Here is a 27527-nt window from a genome sequence, read left to right as displayed (position 1 = left end):
TATGGTAAAAGATCAGTTTTATTATGGACTTTGACTCAGAGAAAAAAGCCAGAAGGATTAAACATTTTATTCAATTTTTTGGCATGTTCTATGAGGGCCTTGAAAATAATTTTTCCCTTTTCATATAATTTCCCTTCTCTTTACTGTTCATAGAACACTAAATTTGGATACTCAAGTTACCAAAATGAAAACTAAACCTGGAAGGGTTGTATTTTGCACCCTCTGCTGGCCTCTGAGGAGAATAACATTACCTAAGACTAATTCAAGATCATCTATATGTTTATTTTCATGGACTTGACTGTAAAGATGTCATGGCATTCCACATAAAGACAAAAACATAGTTTCAGCTCTATATTATGTATCAGACAATTAAGCACAATATGTGTATGCCTACTTTTTGTTTGTAACAATTATCATTCAAATCTAGAAAATTATTTTTGTACAAAGGCTAGCTGCCCACCATTTATTTTTTCAAAATAATTACTTTAAAAGGTTCTGCTGTTTCTATTGATATATTTAAGGCTGAAATCCACTGAAAATACCCAAACTTGTAACGTCTTAATTTCCTTTGCTACCACTAAGATTTGCAACCACATAATTTACTACCAAACTTACAAGGTTGTATATACTAATTTAACTGTGAGTCACTTTTTTATATTCAAAGTCTTAGATTATGTATATGAAAACTAATTTATTAAACCTTTGTACACAAAGATGAACATACCTGTATAGCAAGCTTATATGAAGAATGAAGTTACAAAAAAGTAAAAGTGTTATTAAAACGGATGCATGTAAATCATTTACAAAAATACCCCAAATGGTATAAAGCTGCTCATCCCTGATTTTTCTCATTTGGTTGTTAAGAGTTGAAATATGAATTTTAAATGGTTAGAATTTTTTCTTTTTAAAAAGTGATATATTAAACTTACGTACAGGATAATTAGCAAAATGTAGAAAGGGAAAACGATGTACAAAAGACAGATTAAAAACCATCACTCCTGACAGACATTCACAATCCAAAAATAGTATAAACCTTAACAAACTATCTCTAAACCGGCTCCTACTTACCTCCCCCCAAGTTTTTATCAATGAGAATAAAATATAGTAAACCAGCAAGCTCAGTCTTTCCGTTCTTTAAAAGAGGCCTGACCTTAGACCACAATTAAGCCTTGGGTAGATTTTTTTTTTCTTTCACATGGGAGGGGCCAATAGGAAAACAATTTAGTCCTAATTACCAGAACACAGTCATAATTAAATAGCACTGGGTGCTATGCCAAGCAGTCATTCAGAAGTCTTCTTGCTTTTTTGCTGGTTTCGGGGTGAATTCTTTAACAAGTTTCTTATCCTGAGGTACATTCCAGTAGATTCCGCCATGTTCTCGAATTCAAACGGCGTTATTCCGGTTGCAAACTTGCTCATGTCGGGGATAGCACTGTGGGCCTTCGTGGCTGCTGCAGGACTGCAGTCCGCATGAAGGAGCTGCTGGCTGCTCCCTCCATTCCTGACCTCACTGTTTGACTCAACCCTGCCGTGGTCATGAGCACCTTTAGGGTCTACCTGAGTGGACTCTTCCTTTTCCTTCTGGCCAAGCAAAGCAGTCTCAGAATCTGGGCTCAAGGCTTGTTCCTCTTCCGATTTCTTTGCAGCAGTGTCTAGTACCTCGGCCTCCCCTGGCACCTGCCTTTCGGGTGTTTTTCCCTCTGGCACAGGGAGGTCAGGTTCGTTTGGACAAGGTGAAGAGGCCACCGAATTCCCAGTTAAAGGTGTGTCTACAGGAATATCCGAATCACTGTTGACGCTCTCAGCCTGCTCCAGGGCCGCCCATATCTGCCTCTGCTGTTCTTCTAGTTCCTCCAGAGTCAGCGAGTCCTCGTCCATGGTCACGGATGCCGTTCTCATCCGGGGTGAGTCACTGGGAGTCAGCGGCGGGGTGCCCTTGGGGAGCGGAGGAGTGAAGATGGGTGGAGGGGTGCCCCGGGGGAGCGGAGGAGGCGTGCCAGGGGGCAGCGGGGGCTGAAACTGAAAAGCTTCGCTGCTTGGGGACCCATGCGGGACCTCGGCATCTGAAATGAGGATGTTGAGATACTGAGTTGTCATACAGCACTTGATTTTACTTTATTTATTATTATTTGAACTCAGGTGAACCCAGAGGATTGATGGCAAAATAAAAGGCTCAAGAGGGGAAAACTGGATCCTCAGATATCACATATGTAAGGTGTGCTCAACGGTATCTGACTCTTTGCAACCCCATGGACTGTAACCCACCAGGCTCTTCTGTCCATGGAATTCTCCAGGCAAGAACACTGGAGTGGGTTGCCATTTCCTTCTCCAGGGGATCTTCCCAATCCAGGAATCAAACCTGCATCTCCTGCATTGGCAGGTGGATTCTTTACCACTGAAACCCCTGGGAAGCATACGATCATCATTGCTTAATGGCCTCAATCCACCTGAAAAGAACATCTGCAGGGGGAGAGGTCAGGATCTCTGGTGCCAGGAACTCTAACCGAGAGTAACCTTTAACACAGTAGGAAATCTGGCTGGAAATGAGACTGCCTAGACTCTCAGGTGGGCAGAGGTGGAAGAAGCAGCGGAGGAGGTAACTGGAAACTCCCTGGCTTATTTCCCAGTTCTGTACCCCAGTCTAGATTGCTCGACCGAACATGTGGTCAACTGGTCACTGGTCATCACTATCTGGGTGTCTCACAGACACAACAGATCTGACCTGTACAAAACAAGGAATCTTTTCCTAGAACTCAGATTCTTCCCCCGTTTGTTAACTCGTTCACTGGCACCACCAGTAGTATCTGGTTTAAGTCTCCAAAACCGAAACCTAGTCACCAGAGTCCTCCTCCTTTCCTTCAGCCCACACCCGGTCCTTAGCTCTCTGGGGTCCACCCTTTCCCACAGCCTGTCACAGCTGCTACATTATTTTGGGACCATTACTGTTGGTCAGGAGTATCAGAGTCATTCCTGCCTCTCGACTCATCTTCCTTATACTCATCCAAACAGTCTTTCTAAAACACAAATCTGGTCCTATTAACCTTTCCATCTCATTAGAAACCCTTTAGTGCCTTGCCATGATCTAGAGGAAGAAGTTCAATCTCCTCTGTACCATATGAGGCTCTTACAACCAAAAACTTGCCTTTTTTGACTACGTCATTTCTTACAGCCGGGTCTGAACTCCAGCTATCACACCGTTGGTAGACAAACATGCTGTGATGCTTCATGCTTCTGTATTTGCATTTCTCACTGTCTCGAATGCCCTAACCCTGCTCATCTCACCCTGGTCACACCCCTCAGGACCATCACAACCCTGCTTGACCACAGGTTCCATGGTAAACCCAGAGGATTCAGAGAGCAAAAGACTAGGGGAGAACAGAGGGCAAGGTCTTTGTTCCCTTCCCTTGGCTTTCTGAAAGGATGGACTTTCCTCACGGTCTCTCTTTCCTGGGGGGAGACGGGATTTCGTGAATTTATATACTCGGGAAGAATAACTGAGAAAGCCTGCCTCAGTCCTGCCCTTCCTCCTCTTGGGAATGAGCTGCCAAAGGGGAGTATTTTCCACTGTGTCTCTCAAAGCCCTGCCCATCAGGAGGCCAGTCCAGATCCAGGGCCCTGGGACTGGGTGGAAAGGTCTGTCTAAGGAGCCCGGTTGGCGGGCCCATCCGGCTCTCACGCAAAGCTATGAGCCTTCCAAACTCAGCTCTGATCAGCAATAGTGGAGGTGCTCTGATACCCAAGGATAAAAGGGAAGATTTACTCTTGAGTTACTGCTCATTAAGAGCTTCCTCTTTCTTAGGGAACTCATCAGCATACAAACTCGTCCTACTTTCTCAATGAAAGCAAAACCACGGGGTGGAACCTACCCGAGTCCAGTTCCATGTCGGCGGGTGAGGCTGCTGCGCTGTTTTCCTTCTTCTGCTTCTTTGGACTACTGGGGCTGGACCGAGACGAAGACCTTTTGCTGCTAGACTTCATGCTTGGCTAATGGAGAACCAAACCAAACACAAGTGAGTTGGGGGAGACAAAGAATTACACTCCATCCCTCCATTTAAACATGATACAGAGAACCAAGCCAGGTAACTGGTGAATGTAGTTACCTTTTTCCTTTGGATTCATCAGAAAACATAGAGCGCTTTATATACAAAACAATAAAAGGCAACGAGATGCCTATGAGTTACAAAACCCCATGGATGAAAGCAAGACATTCTTCTAAACCACACTCTGAAAATCTGTTTACCGCTTGGAAGTTAGAAGTCAGGTAATTGGCAAACACGTCCTTCTGCTGACACGCCTGCATTGGTATTGACCCAAATATCCTCCATTCCTATCAATGAAAAGAGAAGGGAAAAAGAAGTGTGTATTTGGAAAATGTCATGCTCTGAAGTCTGCTTACAGTAGGTGAAGTGGAGATATCAAATTATATTCCTGCTTCATATGTGACTTTTCCTTTTTGCAGGGGGTGGGGGTTAAAAATAATAGTGCACTGAAAGGGAAAAAAAACCCAACTCGGCCTGTCCAACAGTCAGGACAGAATACTAAAAGACTACTTGACAAAACCACTTGGGCCAAAAAGGTTCTGCCTACTATCAAGAAGTTACAGGCAGTGACGACAGCCTCTCAGCAGCGTGGCTGGTTCCCACCCGCCTCCTGATACTAACTAGTACTGCCCATAGACTGTTCTTGTCCCTTTCTCCTAACTTGCTCACTCATGCTGTTTTCCACCTTCTGTCTTCAAACTGAGTAGTTACCACTCCTTTCTCTCTTATTGCCAGTAACACATTTAACAGCGGCTCTCAACAGGAATCACTCTGGGCTCCTGTGAAACCAACAGACCCTAGGGACTAAGTTAAGTCTAAGGAGAGGGCATGCTCAGGAATGTGCACTTCTAATGCATACCCCAAGGGGATTCTGATGTAGGCTGGGACTTGGACCCAACTTCCAGAGGCACCGATGGTTTGTACATGCAATTTAGCCAGCCCTTAACTAATTACACACATCTTCAGATCTGTTCACCAGACTCTAATTTAGACCTTTGGCTGCTTCTCTACTGCCCAGTCCCTAAGAATAGCAGGAATGAATTTTTTTTTAAGTCATTTACTTATTTGGCTGCACTGGGTCTTAGCTGCAGCATGTGGGATCTAGTTCCCTGAGCAGGGACTGAACCCAGGCCTCCTGTGTTGGGAGCTCAGAGGCGCTGCCACTGGACCATGAGGGAGTCCCTAGAACGCATTTTTACTAAAATACCACCACCACCACCACCACCACAGTTAGTTGTTGAATCCTGAAACATAAGATAAAAGGTGCAAAAGATTAAGTATAGCAAACCTTTCTTGTATCGGAGAAATTTTACTTTGTGGGGGGAAAAGAAGGAAAAGTAGGAAAAAGTTACAGTACACATAGATTGATTAAAGGTAGAAAAATACTTCCCAAGCAATTCTGTAAAACTTACAATACTGCTTCAAACCACCCCATGTTGTTAAAAAAGAAATGATAATCTTTTAATTTTAGAACAGTTCCAGATTTACAGAATCTAATCATTCTATTTTAGTTCCTTAGGGCATAAAATCAGAAAAAAATGGGTTTTCTTTTTGACGAATTCAAGATTTCACTTAACATTCTAGTCAACACAAAAGAAATTAAAAAGTTAAACTCATAAGTAACACATTTAGTTGTCGCTGTTCAGTTGATAAATCATGTCCGACTCTTCGTGACCCCATGGACTGTAGCATGCCAGGCTCCTCTGTCTCCACTATCTCCCAGAGTTTGCCCAAATTCATGTCACATTTACTATTTTTTTCTGGTCACACTGCATGGCTTATGGGAGCTTAGTTTCCCAACCCAGGATTGAGCTCCCACCCTCAGCACTGAAAGTGTAGAGTCCTAACCACTGGACAGCGAGGGAATTCTCAACTTTAACTTCTTTATGAGACAGTAATTGCTATGTAAGGTAACATTTTGAACAATCTACACAAATACTTTTATATCCCAGAAGAATATAAAACCAATATACTTACATCTGGAATTCCTCTGGGAGTAGATATATTAAAACCTGGATAGTTTACCAATTTCGAGAGATCGTAAGTGACACTTTTATTTTGCTGTACTTCTCCAGCTTCTGTCTCTCCATCAGCACCATCTATTATGGATCATCAAAAAGGTGAATATTGCTAAGTGCCCATATAAACCCCTTTCTGGACCAAAAGCAGACCTGGAAAGTGCTTATATTTATGGCCACAAAATTATTCTGAGAATGGCTTTCATTATAATTTGTCTGAACAAAGATTAGAATTTTTAAACAACATGGACATACCATTTTGACAAAAATATAAATATTGAAAAACTTGGAAAGTTTAGTTCTTCCATGAATTGCTTAAAAGTCTATCTTGCACTGATTTTATGATTTGCCTAATGCTCTATTCCAGTTCTTTTATTTAAGAGACACTTATATAATGGTTACTATATATGAAAAATGTTTTCTTCTCAGATAGTACTTTAAACAGTTTATAAGTATTCACTCACTTATTCTTCACAACAACCCTAAGAGGTACTTACTACTAATACCACTTTACAGATGACAGCAATCCTTGAAGGATGGTTGAGAACTACTTCATTCTTTTCGAACATTTATGTTGCTAATCCCATGTCTATATACCTAAGGTAACCAAATGGTTGATGAGAAGTTTCTCTTTATAGAAGTTTTCAGGATAATAAGCCAAGAAGTAATCAAAGAATCAGAATACAACCACTGTGCCATCCTCAATAACTAGATATTGGCAATGTTCACTGATGACTGATTTCACCAACAATTCACAGCAAACAGGGACAGAGAAACATACTGAAAGAAACCATGGGGATGATCAGCAAAACCTCAAAAAACCCAGAAGGACAAAACTCAGAGCTTTGTTAAAAACAAGAAAGGAATTTACAGATTAAAAGACATTTAAGAGACTCTCAATTATCTACACTCATGTGTCCAAAGAATCCCTAGGTGAGAAATTTAAGAAGAGACCGGTGGGGGCACTTCTCTGGTGGTCCAGTGGCTAAGACGCTGCATTTTCAATGCAGGGGACCCAGGTTCCATTCTTGGTCAGGGAACTAGATCCCACATGCCACAAGAAGATCAAAGACCCTGTGTGCTGCAGCTAAGACTAGGTGCAGCCAGATAAATTCTGTCTTTTTTAAAGAGAGGACAGCAGACTTGCAAGCACCTACAGAAAGTGGCATGAGTAATGATAATTTGAATGTCAGCATGACTTGGGGACATAAAATATTAAAAGGACTGTGCTAAATATACTCTTTTTGGTACTACGTGAGAAGGGGGGCTTGGTAAATGTTTTGTTTTTATTTTAATGACCTAAGTAATATCTAGAAACACTTTCTTTTCTAATTTAGAGCATTAGAGATAATACTAAAATCTTAAGAGCAATCCTGTTTTCCTTCTCAGGGATAACCACTGTTGATTTGCTGTATATTGGTTACGACTTTTAAAAACTTATTTACTATCTACTAGGTGTCAGGCACTGTGCTACACGATAGACAGACATACATGAACTGTGACAGGGCATGAAGGAAACAAACAGGGTGCAGTGAGAGAGACTGGCAGGACACGCAGGTGAACGCAGGAGACAGACGTTTAAATAAGCTGGTCAGGGGAGGCCTCTGCGAGTCTAAACCCTAAAATCTAGACGGTTCTTTTCAAAATATCTTCTACAAACATAACTCCTCATAGAAAATATACAGCATGGCTTCATCCATGTGGGATTTTTGGGTTTTTTTATTTTTATTTTTTAATTTTTTTTCTTCTTTTCTTTTTTCTTTCTTTTCTTTTTCTTCTCTTTTTTCTTTTCTTTTTTCTTTTTTTTGGGATTTTTGTTTTTTAAGATCAACAGCAGTGGGAGCGGCAGCAGGAGTAGCAGTGTTAGCGCTCAGTCGTGTCTGACTCTTTGCGACCCCACGGACTATAGCCTGCCACGCTGCTCTGTCCCTGGGATTCTCCAGGTAAGAAGAACAGTAGAGTGGGCTGCCATTCCTTTCTCTAGGGGATCTTTCCAAGACAGGGATCAAAGCCAGGTCTCTCTCATTGAAGGCAGATTTTTTACCATCTGAGCCACCAGGAAGATCAACAGTATCATAATAAATAAGCATTCCAGAAATTTTATCTTTTAAACTCAGTATTGCATAAGAATCTTGCCATGGGAGCTCCATGGATTTACTCCATTTATTACATACATTCTACAAGGATTCTATCCCCTATTTCTACCACGGTTTACTTAGCCATTCTCCCTTACGGCCTTAATGTTGTCTTAAAAAATATATATATATTCTTAAATTAATTTATTTTGGCTGCACTGGGTCTTAGTTGTGGCATGTGGGATCTAGCTCCCCAACCAGGGCTTGAACTGGAGTCCCCTGCATTGGGAGCACAGAGTCTTAGCCACTGGACCACCAGGGAAGATCCCTTAATGTTGTTTTCTATTTTTCACTATCATATTCAATGCTAAAAAGTATCTTCATATACATACATTTCCTTGGGCACATGTGTGAATATTTTTATTTTTTTATGAATATTTTTCTAGATTCCTAAGAGAAGTTTTAGATTAATAAGACGGTTTATTTATTGTAACTTTTATAGATCTCCTGGCAGAGATGGGTCATATTTCTGTTACTATTACTGACAAAGGCAAGAGTTTATGAGGTCTAGCTGGAGAGCTAATACCTTGCTAGGTAGTCACTGAGCAAGTCCAGATAATTATTTGGTAACTCTCAATGAAGTTTTAGTTCCTTCCTTGTAAAACAAAAGAAAATCATGATATTTTTTAGTTAACTCAGTAGACATTAAATAAGACAGCCATTCCCATTCTATTTTATTGTTATTCTTTAATTAAAAAAAAACAGAAAGGACAGAACCCTTAAGTTGACTTATCTAACTGAACATACTATACCTTTCCCATCATAGAGCGCAAGCCCTGAGTTCTCCAGTTCGGCCTCTTTGAGCCACCCTGGTGGGTATCCTAGCTGGCGCATTCGATATATAAAAGGTGGAAGACTCTTGTCCGTCACACCCAGTGCATCCTGGAGTTCCTCACTGAGTAAAAATAAAAGAGGAGGAAAAAAATACTGTATTCTCGCTTGGATGAAGATACATACTCTTCTAGTATTTCAAACACATCCATGTCCTTAGAGCACAGACTTGTGGACACGGCAGGGGTGGAGAAGAGGAGGACGGGGCAAACGGAGAGGGCAGCATGGAAACATACACATCACCATACGCAAAACACACCGACAACGCGAATTTGCTGCATGACTCGGGGAACTCAAACGGGGGCTCTGTAACAACCTAGAGGGTGGAATGGAGTGGGAGGTGGAAGGGAGGTTCAGGAGAGAGGGGACACATGTTCACTTAGGGCTGGTTCATGTTGATGTATGGCAGAAAACAACACAATATTGTAAAGCAACTATCCTTCAATTAAAAATAAATTAAAAAAAAAAAACCAAACCACTTCCATGTCTCATACTACACAGCATGTGGTACAGCAGCGCCTCTCAATCACAGTAAAGTCCCCTACATACGAACCTTCGAGTTGCCTCTGTATGCCAGCTGTTGTAGTGTTAACTACTGTCCTTTTCAAGGTACTGTACTATAAGATTAAAATTGTTTATTTTTTGTTAGTTTTTTAATGTATTATTTGTGTGAAAAATATTAGAAACCTATATACACTCAATTGTGTTAGTTGGGATACCTAGGCTAACTTTGTTGGACTAATGAATGAACAAACTGGACTTACGAACGTGCTTCTGGAAAAGAACTCCTTTATATGTAGGGGACTTACTGTAGATATTTTTTGGATTAACTGATGTACCTTTTATATAGAGACTTGTGGGAGAACACTTGTTTCCTGATTATTACCCTGAAGATACACAGAACTTGTTCCAAATGGTGGGGACACAGAAACGACATTCTAAGGTAACATGACACAGGTACCTAATAACTCCTGGCTTAAATCTTCCAAATCTCTCTTCTACTTCTTCTGCGTGGTATCGCTGCTGAAAATTCTGATTGTTTGTCTCACCACAGGCATCCATATACTCTTTTCTCTTTTCGCTTATTCGAGCAGCATTTCGAGGCTAAATCGTAATGTGTTTGGAAAGAATGGTATCAAGCAGTGTAGAAATAGTTCAGAAATTAAATAAACATAAGCACTTTTCCTAGGTCAAGCACACAGATTATTTCAGTTTTAATGCATAAGGAGCAAGTATAAAAGAGACTGGATAGTTTAGAAAAATAAGCAAGGAAGAGAGGCAGTCCTTCAATTTCTTATTACCTTGGTACTATCACAAAGTTTTTAAAATAAATTGTCTAAACACGAATTCTCATCATGTTTTATTCATCTCAAATAGAGACCACTGTAATAAATTATTATTTTTTAAAATAATGTCTTAAAACTTATGGACAAATTTGGAAAGATTTAAAAATTAAGAACTATAGGAAAGTAAGACAGGAAGTTTCTTTATATCGCACAATGCTATAGATGCATTGAAAATATTAGAAAGCTCTGGTTCAAAGATTTTTTTTTTATATGAGAAAAATTTACCATTGGGCAATCTTTCATTTGATGCTCTTCAGAACCACAATTGAAACAGTGAGGCTTTGGCCTATTTGGTCAAAAAACAAAGATTTTCACAATGTAAATAGAAATATCAAAGCAAATCAATAAAATTCTGTGTGACAGCAACGTGTATCAGAACAAGAAAGCACGCAGATCACCAATTACTAATATCTGCAGAAATGACCTCACTTTCACCACCTGTCCTAATGAGTTACACAAATATTACTTTTGATCAAGTCTTTTAACCAAGAGCCCTTATGTTCCCGACTGATCTGTTACCTCTGAATTTTGTCAGTGGCTGATAACAGAAGGATCTGAGGCAAACAGATTATCATATTTTCGGAAATTTGGAAAGGGGTAGATGGTTATAAGACAGCAATCAAAGACAGCAGTAATTATTCCTTTCCACCCACCCAGGCACATCAGGCCTGAACCAATGAGTTGCAATATGACTGACTTAGAGATTTACTCTATGTCTATGTACTGAAATTCTGGTTTAATCTGTTTATTTATAGTAAGCCGGTAATATTAACTTTTCAAGCTATAAGAGTTTATGGTTTTGGTTAATAAAGAAGAAGAAGAAAACAAAAGCAACTCCCCACACAAACCTTTTTGCCTTTACTTGTATTTCTTGCCCTTCTAGAGAAACAATGTGGCTGAAGACTTGCTGGTACCTTTAGTGAGTTTTATTAAGGAATAGTTATCATAGTCTGCACAATTTGGTTTTTTTTTAAAGGTGAACTTAATGGCAAGATGCATAAAGATCTTCATTCACTATGTAGGATACTTGGGTATTTCCCATCCTTCCGTAAGCTGAGGGTTTTCATTTAGTAGCGGTTGCCCCAATTTATCAAGGCAAAAATTAGTAAAATACAGGACACTTCCTACAACCTGCAGAAAACAAGTCAAAAAATATTGCTATTTAAGCAGAAAAAAAAAAAGATGACATTAGATACTGTAAGACTATGATTAATTGTTTTACCAACTTATTTCTGGATGATGAAATTACTAGAAATAATAATCAACTCCTTAGTGAAGGAGTCACATCCTGATGTGTCAGTAAAATCTCCATCACTGAATTCCCTCAGGGTGTCTAGACCATGGAGTTTTTCCTGTTGGATCGCTACTGTCAGGGGCACTCCCTCCAGACTTAAAGAGCAAAAATTTGTCAACAATTCTTCTATTTCCCATTTCTTTGCTTCCTTTTGTAGCAAGATCCTCTGAAAGCTGTCTTTATTTCTATATTCATTGTTTCCATTTCCTTGTCTCCCAATAGGAGAAAAATTCCATACAAATTTGGAAAAATTTCATACAGAAAAGTTGGAACACCATGAGCCCTCATCTAGATTCAACAATGGTTAACTGACATTTCTGTGTGCACATCGCTCTCTCCACACAAAAACATACTTTTTACTGAGCCATTTTAAAAAAGTAAGTTGCCACCACTCTCACCTTAGTCTAAGCTATTATTTGCTCCTGCTGGAGACTAACAACTTCCTACCCAAGTTCCATCTTCCACATATAACCAGCTACAACACTGCACCATTCACAACATGGCACCCCTAAATACTTCAGTATGAGCCTCCTAAGAATAAGAACATTCTCCTACGAATCATGATACCACCATCACACTTGAGAAAACTAATAACACTTTATATCATCTATATCCTGTCTGTGCTGGGAGGATGAAGAGCCAACAGATCTTACTGAGAAGATTTACAAGACATGGACACAACTCTGCATATGTGATAAAGGCTAATATCTGCAAAGGTATCATGTGAGATCACCCTATAGAGTGCCAAGTGGCAAGACTAGGACCAGTTAGTATAAGAAGCACATTTCAGCTCAACTTTTAGAAAGTGCAAATTTCTATCAGAGATGTGCAAAATGAAGAAGTATATCTCTCTCTTTTTTTTAAGTGAATTCCACGTTACTGAGAAGAGTCAAAAAAAAAAAAAAGACCAGGATGCTAGCTATCAGGGCGCTTTAAAGAAAGATCCCTGACATTGAACTAGATAACTTCATCTCCCTTCTAAACAATAAGGTTCTGGGATTTAAGGTGGTGCCTGCCTAGGATGTTGCACACTTATTAGTCTAAATTGTGATATATCAATGGCACACAATACTCCATGAACATGAAAACTGGTCTTCCTTTAACGGAATCCAGGATTACATCATCTTCTTTAAAAACTTTTAAGTTGCAAAATCACACATGACACTGCACTGACACTTCTGAATTTTGCACAGGTATCAAACAAAAGGCCTGCATACAGGCTCATCTCTGTTAAAAATCTTCTGTTTTTCACTCACTATATGAGTCTTTCAAATATTTAACATTTCCAAGCTGTCACTTGTTATACTAGTAATTTATCCCTCTCAGATTCACCCATCTATAAGTTCCACAAGCATGCTTTCTATATTTTCATCCAAGTTCTTGAAAATGATGAGTGGGGCGAGGATGATGAACAGGTGGAGTAAAGAGAACTTTTAGGGCAGTGAAACTACTCCATACGAAGGTCTAATGGTAGATGCGTATTACTGTACAAATCCATAGACACAGAGTACCAAAGTGACCCTTAACATAAACCATGGACTCTGGGTGGTAACGATGTGTCACTGTAGATTTATCAATTGTAACAAATGTACCATCTGGTGGGAGATGTTGATAGAGGGGGAGGTTATAAACGTGTGGGGGCAGGGGATGCATGGCAAATCCCGGTACGTTTCACTCAATTTCTCTGTGAACTTGAGAAAAATATAAAATCTATTAGAAACTGCTCTAAAAAATATAAAATCTATTTAAAAAAAAAAAGAAAGGAGAATGAACAGAGAGGATAGTCAGGAGAAAAAGTCCTCTGCGGTGTATCCATTGTACCCCTAGGTCACAATGAAATAGTTCTTAAAAAGCAAACTATAATATTAGAAGGCTGAAGCCTACACTGTTGTTTACAACAAATTTAATGAAAGAATGTGTGATCATTAGATGACACATCAGTTTACCATCTAAATGCTACCCAATGGACAGAGGATAGGAAATGTATCTGCAGAATTCAAAACTGAAGCGTCCAAACTTACACTAAAAGCTTCCTTATTATTAACGGCACTGGATTCTTCTACTTTATGGTCCTCTTCTAGCATAACACTGGATGGCTAACACAAAGAAAAACACAAGTTACAAAAGCTAAACAATTCTTAACAACTTTAAATTTCATAATTGAATCTGAATACATTCACTTTATTTTCTAACACATACCATTAAGGTATATAAAAGTTTGAATTCATTGCTGTGATAATTAGGGTGAGTGAGAAGTTAAGCTAGGTAGGAAAGTTTATGAAAGCTACTTCTCAAGTGGGAAAGTTAAAAAAGATATAAAAGATAGTATCTTCTGAAGCATTAGCTTACACTATGACTTTTATGTTAGTAAATATTAATTATGGAACTTTCAACATTTAAACTGACAAGACAGGCTTTATCTTCAAATCAGATAATCAAAAATTTAAAAATATAAACTTGATATTGCTGGTCAACACTGATACTCAAGGCACAAAATTCTGAAGTGTTTCTTGAATCAAAAATTAAATAACATTCACTACGGTTTTTATTGTTAAATGTATTGTTCCTTGAATCTTTAAAAAAAATTATATATAATAGATGAAAACTAAAGGTGACAAAAATTTAGTAAATCAGAATACTCCATTCTCCAACCTCTGAGGATAAACAGCTAAAGATCCTTATTTGAGAGCCTTTACTTACCTTAACTTATAAGTAAAAAAAAAAAAGCCCAGAAATCATAATCCTGATTCTCTTGAGATAAATTTATGCCCTAATAGTCACACAGTGGAATCTCTCAGATTTCTTTGGGCATGCTACTGATTTTTAAAACAAGTAGAGGGGGGAAAAGGATGATATATGAACTTCTTCATTTTAGGAAAAAAAACAAACAAGAAAATCCATTTTTTATAGTCCCCACAAAAAGAGATGTTTTTCCCTGACCTAAAATTAATTTTCTGTCCCAAACCATGTGTCCAAGTTAGGGAATGATGCACGGGGAAAGGCTTTGAGTGTAGCCAGGTGTGAATATTACTCCCTAAGAAAAGCAATCACAATCCCAAAGAAAGCCCCATGGCTGCATTGGTCAGACTGTGGAGAAGGAAGCCAGGTTGCAGGATAGAAGGTGAACAGACAATCTCAACAACCATTTTGGTTTTGAGTCAAGAGGATCCCCGGAGCCACCTAATAATTGGCAGTAAAACGCAAAACCTACTAAAGTCTCTTAAGTTTGAAATACCTGGGGCAAAAGATTAAAGGAAGTCTTTTCCACATCATTTTTCTGCTGTTCCTCAAATCTTTTTACTAAATTTGATACAAATTCCTCTATTTCTTGATGATATTGCCTGCATAAGAGGACAAAATGGTCAGAACCCACACAAACACTGACTTGACTGAAGTCATGCATTTTTAGAAGATGGCATGTGTAAATACTGTTATTTTGTTTTTCAGAGTTTATATCAAATCACTGACTCTATGTAACAGTCTAATCTATTCTTTAGAGAAAAAAAAAACAAAACCCATTTTTGCCAAGTTAACAAAATGATGATGATAATCTAACATAGTGCCTAGCATGTAACAGCTGGCAGATACTTACACAAAGACTACATGGATTTATAAATTTTACGAACTTAATTTGTAAATACATAACACATGGAATTGGTTCAAAATTCAAAAGAAGTAAAAGAGTCAGTTATGTAACAAAAAGCCCCCTTCCTACCCTGTCTCACAGCAACTTATTTCTGCAACACACACACAATCAATGCATTCAGCTCTTCCACAGCCTCTTCCTACAGACTCTGCACACACAAGGCAACACCTATGTAAATATGACACTGGAGGGAAAAAAAAAAAGACCAAAATGCAATGCAAGTAAAATGACCGAGGTCTATGGTCTCCAGCTTTCCAGGTCAAGAACCATGTTCATCAAATACTCTTCAGTACTCAGTTCAGAAGGGGCCAAAAGAGCCAAATTCCTCTTCGTGGACTTGATGATTTGTCAGGTCTCTTTAGCTGACATTCTAAGATTTCTGCAGGCACAACCCCAGGTGAGTGGTGCAGACATTAATATTGTCAGGAGGGACTTCCCTGGGGGTTCTTTGGTTGAGACTCAGCGCTCCCAATGCAGGGAGTGCATGTTCGATCCCTGTTCGGGGAACTGAGATCCTACATGCTGTGCAGCGTGGCCAAAATATATATATTTTTTTTTATTAAAAAAAAAAAAAAAGGTCTGCCAGGAGCTTGAGTTAGAGGCTGACTCTGATGGTGACAGTAGCCCTGGAGTCCCATGTGCCCAGCACCATGCCACCGGCTGTACCACCCCACACAGCCTCAGGTTCCACTTCTGTGAGATAAAGTAGCCAATGGATCTGCCATGCAGGTAACACCTAAGTATGCTCCCTTTACCTTGCACAGTGTCTAAGATAACAACATGTGATGCGTGAGGGGGCAAGCAACCATCTGAAATGTCTATGACCATGCTTCAAGCAAGGCATGGGTCAAGGCCTCAAACCATTTCAGAACATTCTAGCAAGCATCGTAGGAAAGCACTGAGTCATCCTAGACCCAAGAATACTGAAAACTAGCAAAGGTCTAGTTTTGATAGTCAAAAAAAAAAAAAATCACATGGTAAGTTTTCACCATAATCAACAGGGAAAACTCAGCTCCCTGATTTTGGTAGCGAAATGGTGGTAGCAGTGACTTTTATTAGCAGCTGTCTATTGGGCTATTGGGGCTTCCCTGGTGACTCAGTGGTAAAGAATCCACCTGCTAATGCAGGAGCTGCAGGAGAGGCAGGTTCAATCCCTGGGTAGGAAGATCCCCTGGAGAAGGAAATGGCCACCCACTCCAGTACTCTTGCCTGGGAAACCCCATGGACTGAGGAACGTAGTGAGCTATAGTCGATGGGGTTGCAGAGTCAGACACCATTTAGTAACTGAACAACAACAACACTGGGCTCTTACAGGTGCTCATTCAGTTCCCTAAAAGGTGGTTACTACTAGTGTCCTGTTTCCCAGTAAGGAAACTGATATGCAGAGAGGGTCAGTGACCTCTCCAGGTTCACATATGTAGAAAGCAGAGTTCAAATTCAGGTTTATACGACTGCAAAAATAAGAGCCAAAATCTGGCTCTTATCATGATTCCATAAATTTTAAGTAAAAGAATACAGATGGTATAAATACAGATGAAAACAGCATATTTATACAAATAGTGTATCATAAACACATTAGCTCATAATATTTAGGAAAGAAAAAATTACTTACTTTGAAATAACATTGTTCATAAATAGAATCTGTAATAAAGGTCCATCTAACTTAGTATTGTTCACCAATATTCCACTAAAACAAAAGTTAAAACATATTCTTAGAAGACATTAAAGTAAAACTTGCATATGTATATATAAACACTAAACCTTTATCATTTCTACGTACCAAAGATCATATAATGTTTTATGAATGAGATCAAGAACCACCAGGAACTCCAGTTTTCACCAATTTTACATACTTGAACAATTTTATAAAGATTATCTTTTACTTTACATATGTATTTTAAATATTTCATAAAAAATTAAAAGCTGCAGTTCAGTTTTCAACCAAAAAGTTTCTTTACCTAATGGCTGTTTGTTTATAAACTGAGGAGAGGGAGGAACTGAGTAAACCAGCAGGTTACAAAGAATATAATTCTGAAAGAATCAGAATAAATTTGGCTTGGAAATATATAGGAAATGGAAACACTTTATAAATAAATGGGTAGACTCTTTTTGGAGGGCAGAGCACACTCCACTAAACATCTCAGATCCAAATTTTAAAGTAATGATGTAAAATTACACTATTCCTGGATGTGACTTTCAAAAACTGGAAAAAATAGAACTAGACTGCAGCCTTGAAATCTGCTATATATTCCTTCAGTAACCTGGGAGCAGCTGTATCTGATTTCTCCACACCTTCTTCAAATCCTTGTACCTGTACAGCATGTGAAATCAATCAATCTGTATGTGGAACTGCTCACATCAAGTAGAGAAATAAAATTAAAATATGAAGACATCCAGACACTTGTTTCAATTTGCACAAACGTCAGTTAAAAAAAAAAAAATACATTGTGGGCTTCCCTGGTGGCTCAGTGGTAAAGAATGCGCCTGCTAATGCAGGAGGCACGGGTTCGATCCCTGGTCCAGGAAGATCCTACATGCCATAGAGCAACTAATCCCATGCACCACAACTGTTGAGCCTGTGCTCTACAGCCCAGGAACTGCAACTACTGAGCCCCTGTGCCACAACTACTGAAGGCCAAGCGCCCTAGAACCCGTGCTCCACAAGAGAAGCTGTCGCAATGAGAAGCCTGCACAGCACAACTAGAGTAGCCCACACAGCAACAAAGACCCAGCACAGCCAAAAATAAAGAAAGAAATAAAACTATCCAGCAGAACAAAACACCATGTTTTTAAAAACCACATGCAATTGTGTGACTCTTGATTGGAGCTCAGTTTGAGCAATCAGCGATAAAGACATTCAGTTGGGGAAATCTGAATATGGCTGAGAATATTATTAAGGAAATCATGCCAGTTATTAAGTGTGATAATGGTGTTGTTGTAGTATATGAATGTTTTTAGAAAAAAGAATACATGCTGAAATATTTGGGGTAAAATATGTATATGGAATTAGAAGAAGGTGATATGTCAAAATATTGTTAAATCTAAGTGATAAAAACATGAGTATTAATTATACTATTCTTTCCACTTTCTGTACATTTCAAATTTTCATCATATAAAGAAGAAACAACAACAAAAACCAACTCACAATGTTTACTGGCTAAAAGAAAGAGGCACTTTGATATGCAAGTTCCAAAAATAAGGGTTAAATCAAGACAAATGGGGTACAAATTTTATCTAAATTTTTTTCTTCCTTGGTTTTCTGTAGAAAGTTCTGTCAGTCTCACAATGTGGAGAACCCTAATTCTAAATAAATAAATAAATATATAGATTACTCCTTTTTCAGGATACTAATGCTTCCTTCTCATGAATTGGCAAAGCCTATAATGCTCTAATCGTTTGAACTCAGGTGATTGTAACCCACTTATAAATATTTAATGTTCAAATGATCGACTCTATTACAAAGCATGCACCTGTCTAAATAAAATATCTCTACATATATAAAAATTATGATTTTTTTTTTAGGAATCCTATTCACATCCAATACATTTACTACCTAACTACAAACAACTGTAGATCCACAGACTGTGCTCACGTAGATAGGAAGGAAGGTAGGGCATAGAGAAATTATTCTTTAGACATATTCTGAAATATGTTTAATTCTAAAATTTTAGTCACCAATGTAGCAGGTTACTTCAGCTGGTACAGGGACAAAAAATTCCATGTTAAACTGCATCATGGCACCCCAAAGTCTGAAAGCCTTAATATACCACTCTGTGTAATAAATCTGTTTTAACAAATATTTTAGATTTAGTGACTACTAAATAAATGCACACTAAGAAATATTGGGGCCTTCCTGGTGGCTCCATGGTAAAGAATCCACCTACCAATGCAGGAGACATGGTTCACTCGCTCGTTCGGGAAGATCACACTTGCTGCGGAGCAACTAAGCCTGTGTGATACAACTATTGAGCCTGTACCCTAGAGTCCTCGAACTGTAACTACTGAGCCCAACTGCCACAGCTACTGCAGCCTGAGCCCTAGAGGCTATGCTCTGCAAGAGAAGCCACGGCAACGAGAAGCCTGCGCACTGCAACTAGAGAGTAGTCCCTTCTCACTGCAACTAGGGAGAAGGCAATGGCACCCCACTCCAGTACTCTTGCCTGGAAAATCCCATGGGCGGAGGAGCCTGGTAGGCTGCAGTCCATGGGGTCGCTAAGAGTCGGACACGGCTGAGCGACTTCACTTTCGATTTTCACTTTCATGCATTGGAGAAGGAAATGGCAACCCACTCCAGTGTTCTTGCCTGGAGAATCCCAGGGACCAGGGAGCCTGGTGGGCTGCGGTCTATGGGGTTGCACAGAGTGGGACACGACTGAAGTGACTTAGCAGCAGCAGCAGCTGCTGCTGCAACTACAGCAAAGCTTGTGCAGCAATGAAGATCCAGCATAGCCAACAAATAAAATTACATAAAAAAGGAAATATCAACATGTGATTATCTATTAAAATTAGATGCCTGAAAGCAAATTTACTCACTGCATTTTTTTCAAAAGCAACTCCTTTCTCTTCTTCTAAAATTTATCTTGCGTTGTTTCTACTTACAGACACATTTTAATTGTATAAATAAATCTTCAGCTATATCAATACCGTAATTTGAATTCTGCTGCTGCTGCTGCTGCTGCGAAGTCGCTTCTGTAGTGTCCAACTCTTTGCGACCCCATAGATGGCCTCCCACCAAGCTCCCCCCGTCCCTGGAATTCTCCAGGCAAGAACACTGGAGTGGGTTGCCATTGCCTTCTCCAATGCATGAAAGTAAAGTCGCTCAGTCATGTCCAACTCTTAGCGACCCCATGGACTGCAGCCTACCAGGCTCCTCCATCCATGGGATTTTCCAGACAAGAGTACTGCAATGGGGTGCCACTCCCTTCTCCAAATTTGAATTCTAACTTCCCAGAAATGTTCATTGAATAGAAACAACGTGAACAGGTTGATAACTTGCCTGAAGATAACTTGTTCTGAAGATTAAGTAAAAAATTTCTGGTTTGTGTTTCACACGTATTTTCACCCAGTCAGTTTCAAAGTTTAACGCAGTTATGAGAATTCAAATTTTACCCTCACAAATTAAAGGATCATTACTCTGATTTCTTCCGAGTACATGGAACAAATAGAAGCGATACAGAAATCCCAAATACTTTTTAAAACAAAAACAAAAACCTGTGATTAAATATTAATATCAGGACAAAATAAAAAGTACATTACAGTGCAATTTCAAGATCTCATACCTTGGTCGAGTCAAAATATTCAATTTTCTTTTAAGTTCTTGATGTTATTACTTGTTAAGGACTATAGCCCTCATTAAACAGAAATAAGATCATAAAATACAACTACTAACCTCACTTTTGATGTCAATGTTATAAACGTATGTTACAAAAGTTAAAAGACAAATGTTTTGAGGATGACACACTTATTGACCTTTTCTGTTGCAGGACTAGTATCTGGATCTAAAAAACTAAAATACATACCCTTCCAACATGGTATTTCTAAGACGGGGGTCATGTAATTCAAAATAGACTAACAGACTGAAACCAAAAATGCTATTCGGTCAACGGTGCACCGTCAGAAGTTAAACAGCCACTTAAGAAGACGTTCCAGGTCAAAAGCATCATGATAACTCAACAAGGTAAATGCAGCATAACAAACTGTTAAGAACTGAAAAATCTAGGATGGAATCTACGAATGTTCACTGCCAAATCCTTTCAACTTTACTGTCTTCAGAAATTTTCCACAATAAAATGTCCAGGAAAAAGGCATTATGAAAAAAAATGGCTTCGAAAACCTTACACTAGAAAAAAGTTCCTGAACCAAAATTGTAAGCTAAGTAAAAATAAACAAAAAATTTTAAAATAAGTTAAACCCCACCCGCAAACACCTTCTAAGAATGTATTAACATATTAACACATTTTGCTAGAAAGGCTGTGGACATGTAACTAAAGTCAAACGGAAACTTAAATGCACATTCCACACGGAAGCTGTTTCAAAGTGGAAGAACTTTCAAATGAATCCCCAATGGTCATCAGCAATGAACCATTTCTCTGTGCATGCCTCGACTCCTTAGGAACCCCAACTCCACAGAATGGGGCCACTAACTTTGGCCGCGCCTTAAAGACACAGGCGCCCAGGTCAATGTAGCCGGTATCTCCTAACACACCACATAGCGTGACTGCATCAACTTTACATTGGTTCCAAAAAAGGAGACCGGATAATGACTCAAAAGACGGGAACAGACGTGGTAAACAGTCTGCAACTGAACAGTTGAAAGAGTCCGGAATAACGCTAAAATCCCGCCCCAGACTCGCGGACGGGAGAAACGAATGAGGTCCAGGAGACGAATCCCACAAGGGGAGAGGTCTGCGCCGAGGCCTCGAGGACAGCTTACGCAACCCGAACCCTAGATTCTCAGGCTGAATTCTGGCCCTTGTGGAATTTCCGCCCGCGCCCTCCGGGCACGGGCCCCACCACACGCCCTGATGACAGGGCCCAGAGAGCGGGAAGGATATTCTCGGCGCGGAGCTGCTCGATGGTTTCCTCGCACTGCCGAAGCCGTTCCCGCAGCTCCACGTCGCCAATCCCATTCTCGTCCTCCTCGTCGCCGTCGTCGTCCTTGAAGCGGGTATGAACGGGCTTCGGAGTCGACTCCTCTGGGTGGTCAAACGCCTCGAACAGCTCTAAGTCGCCAAAATCCACCTCCGCCGCCATTTTGGGCTGTGGGAAAGATACGAGAAGAGGCGGAGCTGGCCACCAGGCCGGAGGCGAAGGTTTTGTTGGGCGGAACCGCTCTCTATGGCCCGCACCGCGCTAAGCCACTCGAGCAGCGTTTCCTCCAAACGTAGGCCGCCGAAGTTGCACGAGGGGCGGGCCAGTCCTGTGAGACTACAACTCCCAGAATGCAGTGGCGTCTCCTCTACCCACTTCCGAGATTGCTTGAGACCATGGCATTCTGGGATATGTGGTTTCTAGGCGACTGTTAACTCATTGTTTGCATTGCATACTGGGATTGGTTGGCTTTAACGTGAAGAAAGCCGAACCAGTTCAGAAAGTGTTACAATGCGAGTTGTTCCCGTTTTGCCTCAAAAGCAGGAAAAAAAAAAAAAAATCAGAGCACGATGCATGGCTTGACACAGATTCTGGTGTTCGTGCCAAACAGCAATAAAGAACTCCAGTTTTGCCACAGACTACCTTTTTTGTTCTTGGAGAAGGTACTTCAGTTGATTGGACTTGTTTCACTTTTTCATAAAAAGCTAGCTTGATTTTAGATTATTTTAGATTTGTCGCTAGAAGCTTTTGGTGGTATCTCTCCTTCAATCAACCCACTCCAGTACTCTTGCCTGGAAAATCCCATGGACGGAGGAGCCTGGTAGACTGCAGTCCATGGGGTCGCTAAGAGTCGGACACAACTGAGCGGCTTCACTTTCGCTTTTCACTTTCATGCATTGGAGAAGGAAATGGCAACCCACTCCAGTGTTCTTGCCTGGAGAATTCCAGGGACGGGGGAGCCTGGTGGGCTGCCGTCTATGGGGTCGCACAGAGTCGGACACGACAGAAGCGACTTTGCAGCAGCAGCAGCAGCACTCATTCATTCAACATTTATTTACCGAGTTCCGTGTGCCAGGCACTGTTCTAGGAGCTGAGGATGCAAGAGGGAGCGAAATAGAGACGGCCCTGCTTTCATAGAGGGTGCAGTCTAGCAAAAGAAACAAAAGTGAAAGTCGCCAAGTAGTGTCCAACTTTGGGACCCCACGGACTGTAGCCTGCCAGGCTCCTCTGTCCATGGAATTCTCCCGGCCAGAATACTGAAGTGGATAGCATTCTCTTCTCCAGGGGATCTCCCAACCCAGGGTTTGAACCCAGGCCTCTCACATTGCGAGCCAAGTCTTTACCAACTGAGTCACCAGGGAATCCCAAGAATACTGGAGTGGGTAGCCTATCCCTTCTCCAGGGGATTTTCTGGACCCAGGAATCGAACTGGGGTCTCCTGCATTGCAGGCAGATTCTTTACCAGCTGAGCTACCAGGGAAGCCCAAGTTCAGTTCAGTAGCTCAGCCGTGTCTGACTCTTTGCAACCCCATGGACTGCAGCACACCAGGCCTCCCTGTCCATCACCAACTTCTGGAGTTTACTCAAACTCATGTCCGTTGAGTCGGTGATGCCATCCAACCATCTCATCCTCTGTCATCCCCTTCTCCTCCCGCCTTCAATCTTTCCCAGCATCAGGGTCTTTTCCAGTGAGTCAGCTCTTCGCATCAGGTGGCCAGAGTATTGGAGTTTCAGCTTCAACATCAGTCCTTCCAATGATTATTCAGGACTGATTTCCTTTAGGATGGATTTGTTGGACTCCTTGTTGTCCAAGGGACTCTCAAGAGTCTTCTCCAACACCACAGTTCAAAAGCATCAATTCTTCATGGCTCAGCTTTCTTTATGGTCCAACTCTCACATCCATACATAACTACCGAAAAAACCAAAGCCTTGACTAGACGGACATTTGTTGACAAAGTAATGTCTCTGCTTTTTACTATGCTGTCTAGGTTGGTCATAACTTTTCTTCCAATAGGCGTCTTTTAATTTCATGGCTGCAGTCACCATCTACAGTGATTTTGGAGCCCCCAAAATAAAGTCTGTCACTGTTTCCATATCTATTTGCCATGAAGTGAAGGGACCAGATGCCATGATCTTCGTTTTCTGAATGTTGAGCTTTAAGCCAACTTTTTCACTCTCCACTTTCATCAAAAGGCTTTTTAGTTCCTCTTCACTTTCTGCCATAAGGGTGGTGTCATCTGCATATCTGAGGTGATTGATATTTCTCCTGGCAATCTTGATTCCAGCTTGTGTTTCTTCCAGTCCAGCATTTCTCATGATGTACTCTGCATAGAAGTTAAGTAAACAGGGTGACTATATACAGCCTTGACGAACTCCTTTTCCTATTTGGAACCAGTCTGTTGTTCCATGTCCAGTTCTAACTGTTGCTTCCTGACCTGCATACAGATTTCTCAAGAGGCAGGTCAGGTGGTCTGGTATTCCCATCTTTTCAAGGATTTTCCACAGTTTGTAGTGATGCACACAGTCAAAGGCTTTGGCATAGTCAATAAAGCAGAAATAGATGTTTTTCTGGAACTCTCTTGCTTTTTCGATGATCAGCAGTTGTTGGCAATTTGATCTCTGGTTCCTTTTGGGAAGCCCAAAAGAAACAAAAAGTAAACGTAAATGTTCCTGATCTTGGGTCAAAATGGATGTTGATGGGAATTCATTGTATTAAGAAATAAATATGCATAATAAAAACATAGGAAATTATTGATATGTAACAAATTTAAGATTTCTGTAGGAGTCTAAATTGAGGAATTGAGGTTTGAACTGAATTATGAAATGTTAAGAGGGCAAAGTTGGTGGTGAGCATGGGCGATGGTATTAAGAGTCTTAGGCTGGGACTTCCCTGGTGGTACAGTGGAAAAGAATCTGCCTGCCAGTGTAGGGGACACAGGTTTGATCCCTGGTCTATAAAGATTTCATATGCCTCAGAGCAACTGAGCCCGCGTGCCACAACTACTGATTGGCTCTGGAGCCCTTACGCCACAACTACTGAAGCCTGCTCACCCTAGAGCTTATCTCTGCAATGAGAAGCCACCACCTGAGAAACCAGTGCACCACAATGAAAAGTAGCCCCCACTCTCTGCAACTAGAGAAAGCTTGCACAGCAATGAAGGCCGAGTACAACCAAAAATAGGTAAATGAGTATTAGGCTGAAGAAGTGGAGTCTTAGGCAGAGTGGAGCAAAATGTGGCTGGAACATTAGGCAAATACTCACAGACCACAGTAGGGATATTCTTTCCACTCCTAGAATTGGGAAGTCATTTCAACATTTTAAACAAGTGGTGTATCCATGACCCACAAATTTTCATTGTGATAAGATGATCCTGATTCCATGATTGGAAGAGGATTGGCATGGAGCAGTAACAACATTCTGATTGTAGTAGACAGATTGATATTTTGCAATAAAATCAACAAATGTTTGCTTGGATTAGGGTAGTGTCAACAGTAACGTAAAGTTGATATTCAAATAGAGGATATTTAAGCGGCTTCCCTAGTGGCTCAGTGGTAAAGAATCTGCCTGCAATGCAGGAGACTGGGTTCGATCCCTGGGTCAGGAAGATCCCCTGGAAGAGTATTCTTGCCTATAGAATCCCATGGACAGAGGAGCCTGGCAGGCTGCAGTCTTTAGGGTCACACAGACTGGAATGACTAAGCAGCAGCAGAGGATATTTATAAGATAAAGTAACAGAGATAACTGAAGGGTTGTATAAGGAGAATGAGAGACGAGTGAATTAATTGCCCAGATTCTGACTTAAGAAACCGGCTGAATGACTGCTTGAAATACAGAAAAATTGATGTTGACTATGTTTGGGAGTAAAGAGCGAGTTCCATTTTCGCTATGTGGTACCTTGAGTTAATTTTATCCTTAGAGGTAAGAAACTATTAATAAACTAGTGGAAGAAATTCTTGAAGCACTGGTGTATTAGTATATTGAAGGTAGAATTTTAGGCCCCAGTGGAGGCATGTATTAATCAGGTATTTGGGACTAAACTCCAGAAAGAGGTCTGAACTAAAGATTAGCATTTGGTTCAAATTTTTATGCAAAGTCAATACAAGGATGATAGGAGAATGAGACTGCATAATGTAGAATGGGAAGTCTGGGACTGAGTCCTAGAGGGCTGGGATTGAGAAGGATGAGACAACTGCAGAAATTGATGAATGGCCAATGGGAGAACTTGGAGAGGGCTCCAGGGAAATTACGTATTCTTAAAATCATCTTTTGGCCTATGAAATGTAACTTGGAATGATAACACTATTTGTTTCTACCTCCTTCTACCAACCTACTACTTAAAATGGAATTTACATTAAAAAAGAAACTGGGAGTATTTACATTATTTCTAATTTAAATCACAATCATAACCCAAATTGGAACCCTCATCTTTAAATTTACTTACCCTCCAAGCCAACTGCATTTACATAGTTTATCAGACCTTGCTTCCAACAGTGTGGTCTTATCTTCCTGCCTGCCTAGCTACCATGTCTTTACAGAACCTACTGGACAACTTATGTTCCTGTTGCATACAAAAGTAAAGCCAACATCCATCAGAAAGTACCAGGCTTTGAAAAAGAAAGCAGAGTAGTAGCCAGGAAAAAGGGGAAACAAAGTTTAAGCACATAAAAACTATGGAGTGAAAAAAAAAAAAAAAACTATGGAGTGTTATCTTCCTATGAAGTCATTTCCAACTGAGCCAAGCAGTTAACTGTCCCTTGCCTCCAGGACTCCAGTAATTGTTTCCTAAAGTTTAATCATGCAAATTACAATAATCTATATGCCTCCCTCTAAATTTATTGTCCAGGACAGTTGCCCCTTGGCTGTATGTGGCTATTAATAGTCCAAGTCACTCGGTCATGTCCTACTCCTTGTGACCCAGTGGACTATAGCCCACCAGGCTCCTCTGGGATTTTCCGGGCAAGAATACTGGAGTGGGTTGCCATTTCCTCCTCCAAGGGATCTTCGGATCAAATCCAGGTCTCCCGCATTGTGGGCAGGCTCTTTACCATTTGAGCTACAAGGGAAGCCCAAAACGGGGTTTTCACCACTGGACCACCGGGGAAGCCCCTACTGTTTATAAATGTAGCTAGTCCCAACTGGGTTAAAATACAAAACAGCCACTGGATTTCAAAAATAAACATGAAAATAACAAATGAAACCTCAATTAAAAGTACGTATTACCTATTCAATTATTTAGACATTATACTAAATGAATCAAAATTAGCTCCCTGTTTAAAACTGGCTACAAAAATTCTTAGAATGGACTGTTATTCATAATTTATGGCCAGCACCTAAAATACCAGAGAAAAATACAGGAAGTTTAATGTGTGCTCTCCATAACCACACTGCATTACAAGCCCACAGACTTTAACAAAACAGATTTCAGAAGGTACAGCTCAACAGCAAATGTGAATCTGGGATGACTTCCAAAATGAAAAACCAGTGTTTCTTTCCCCAGAAACTTAACTTTGTCACTTAAGAGGCATCTCTCCCTAGACTTACTGTGCTCTGGGAAAACTAAACATTTATCAGAATGCATTAAGTAGTCTTCCCTTGTTCTACTGTGCTGCTACATTGTGGAGATGT

The 27527-nt window shown here is 40.3% G+C and overlaps 1 protein-coding gene across 4 annotated transcripts; it reads right to left on the bottom strand.

Moving 5' to 3' along the window:
• On the bottom strand, positions 1-22063 carry ZCCHC8 (zinc finger CCHC-type containing 8). Of its 4 annotated transcripts, NM_001205690.1 has the most exons (14): positions 21865-22063; positions 20590-20632; positions 16923-16997; positions 14900-15005; positions 13686-13760; positions 11398-11501; positions 11219-11284; positions 10596-10656; positions 9986-10128; positions 8946-9088; positions 6018-6139; positions 4241-4327; positions 3867-3984; positions 2-2063 (listed from the first exon to the last, which is right to left on the bottom strand). In NM_001205690.1, the coding sequence occupies exons 1-14, from the start codon at positions 22061-22063 to the stop codon at positions 1282-1284; spliced, it is 2124 nt and encodes a 707-aa protein (NP_001192619.1). In that variant the 3' UTR covers positions 2-1281. The 4 variants fall into 4 exon arrangements, with proteins under 4 accessions (XP_024833161.1, XP_059732098.1, XP_059732099.1 ...); XM_024977393.2 differs by lacking the exons at positions 14900-15005; positions 16923-16997 and having other exon boundaries at positions 1-2063; positions 21865-21885; XM_059876115.1 differs by lacking the exons at positions 14900-15005; positions 20590-20632; positions 21865-22063 and having other exon boundaries at positions 1-2063; positions 16923-16999.
• Between the last annotated feature and the right edge of the window lie 5464 nt (positions 22064-27527).

The sequence above is a fragment of the Bos taurus genome, chromosome 17, assembly GCF_002263795.3.
Source record: "Bos taurus isolate L1 Dominette 01449 registration number 42190680 breed Hereford chromosome 17, ARS-UCD2.0, whole genome shotgun sequence".
NCBI lineage: Eukaryota > Metazoa > Chordata > Mammalia > Artiodactyla > Bovidae > Bos > Bos taurus.
This window is presented reverse-complemented; position numbering and strand designations above follow the sequence as displayed.

Excerpts from the sequence above, each read along its gene's own strand:
- ZCCHC8 (NM_001205690.1), bottom strand. The coding sequence starts at position 22,063 with ATGGCGGCGGAGGTGGATTTTGGCGACTTAGAGCTGTTCGAGGCGTTT. Across the intron at positions 11,502-13,685 it reads ATAATAAGGAAGCTTTTAGT|GTTGTAGGAAGTGTCCTGTA; the intron begins GTAAGTTTGGAC and ends TGTTTTCTGCAG. Across the intron at positions 10,129-10,595 it reads AAATGAAAGATTGCCCAATG|CCTCGAAATGCTGCTCGAAT; the intron begins GTAAATTTTTCT and ends ATTACGATTTAG.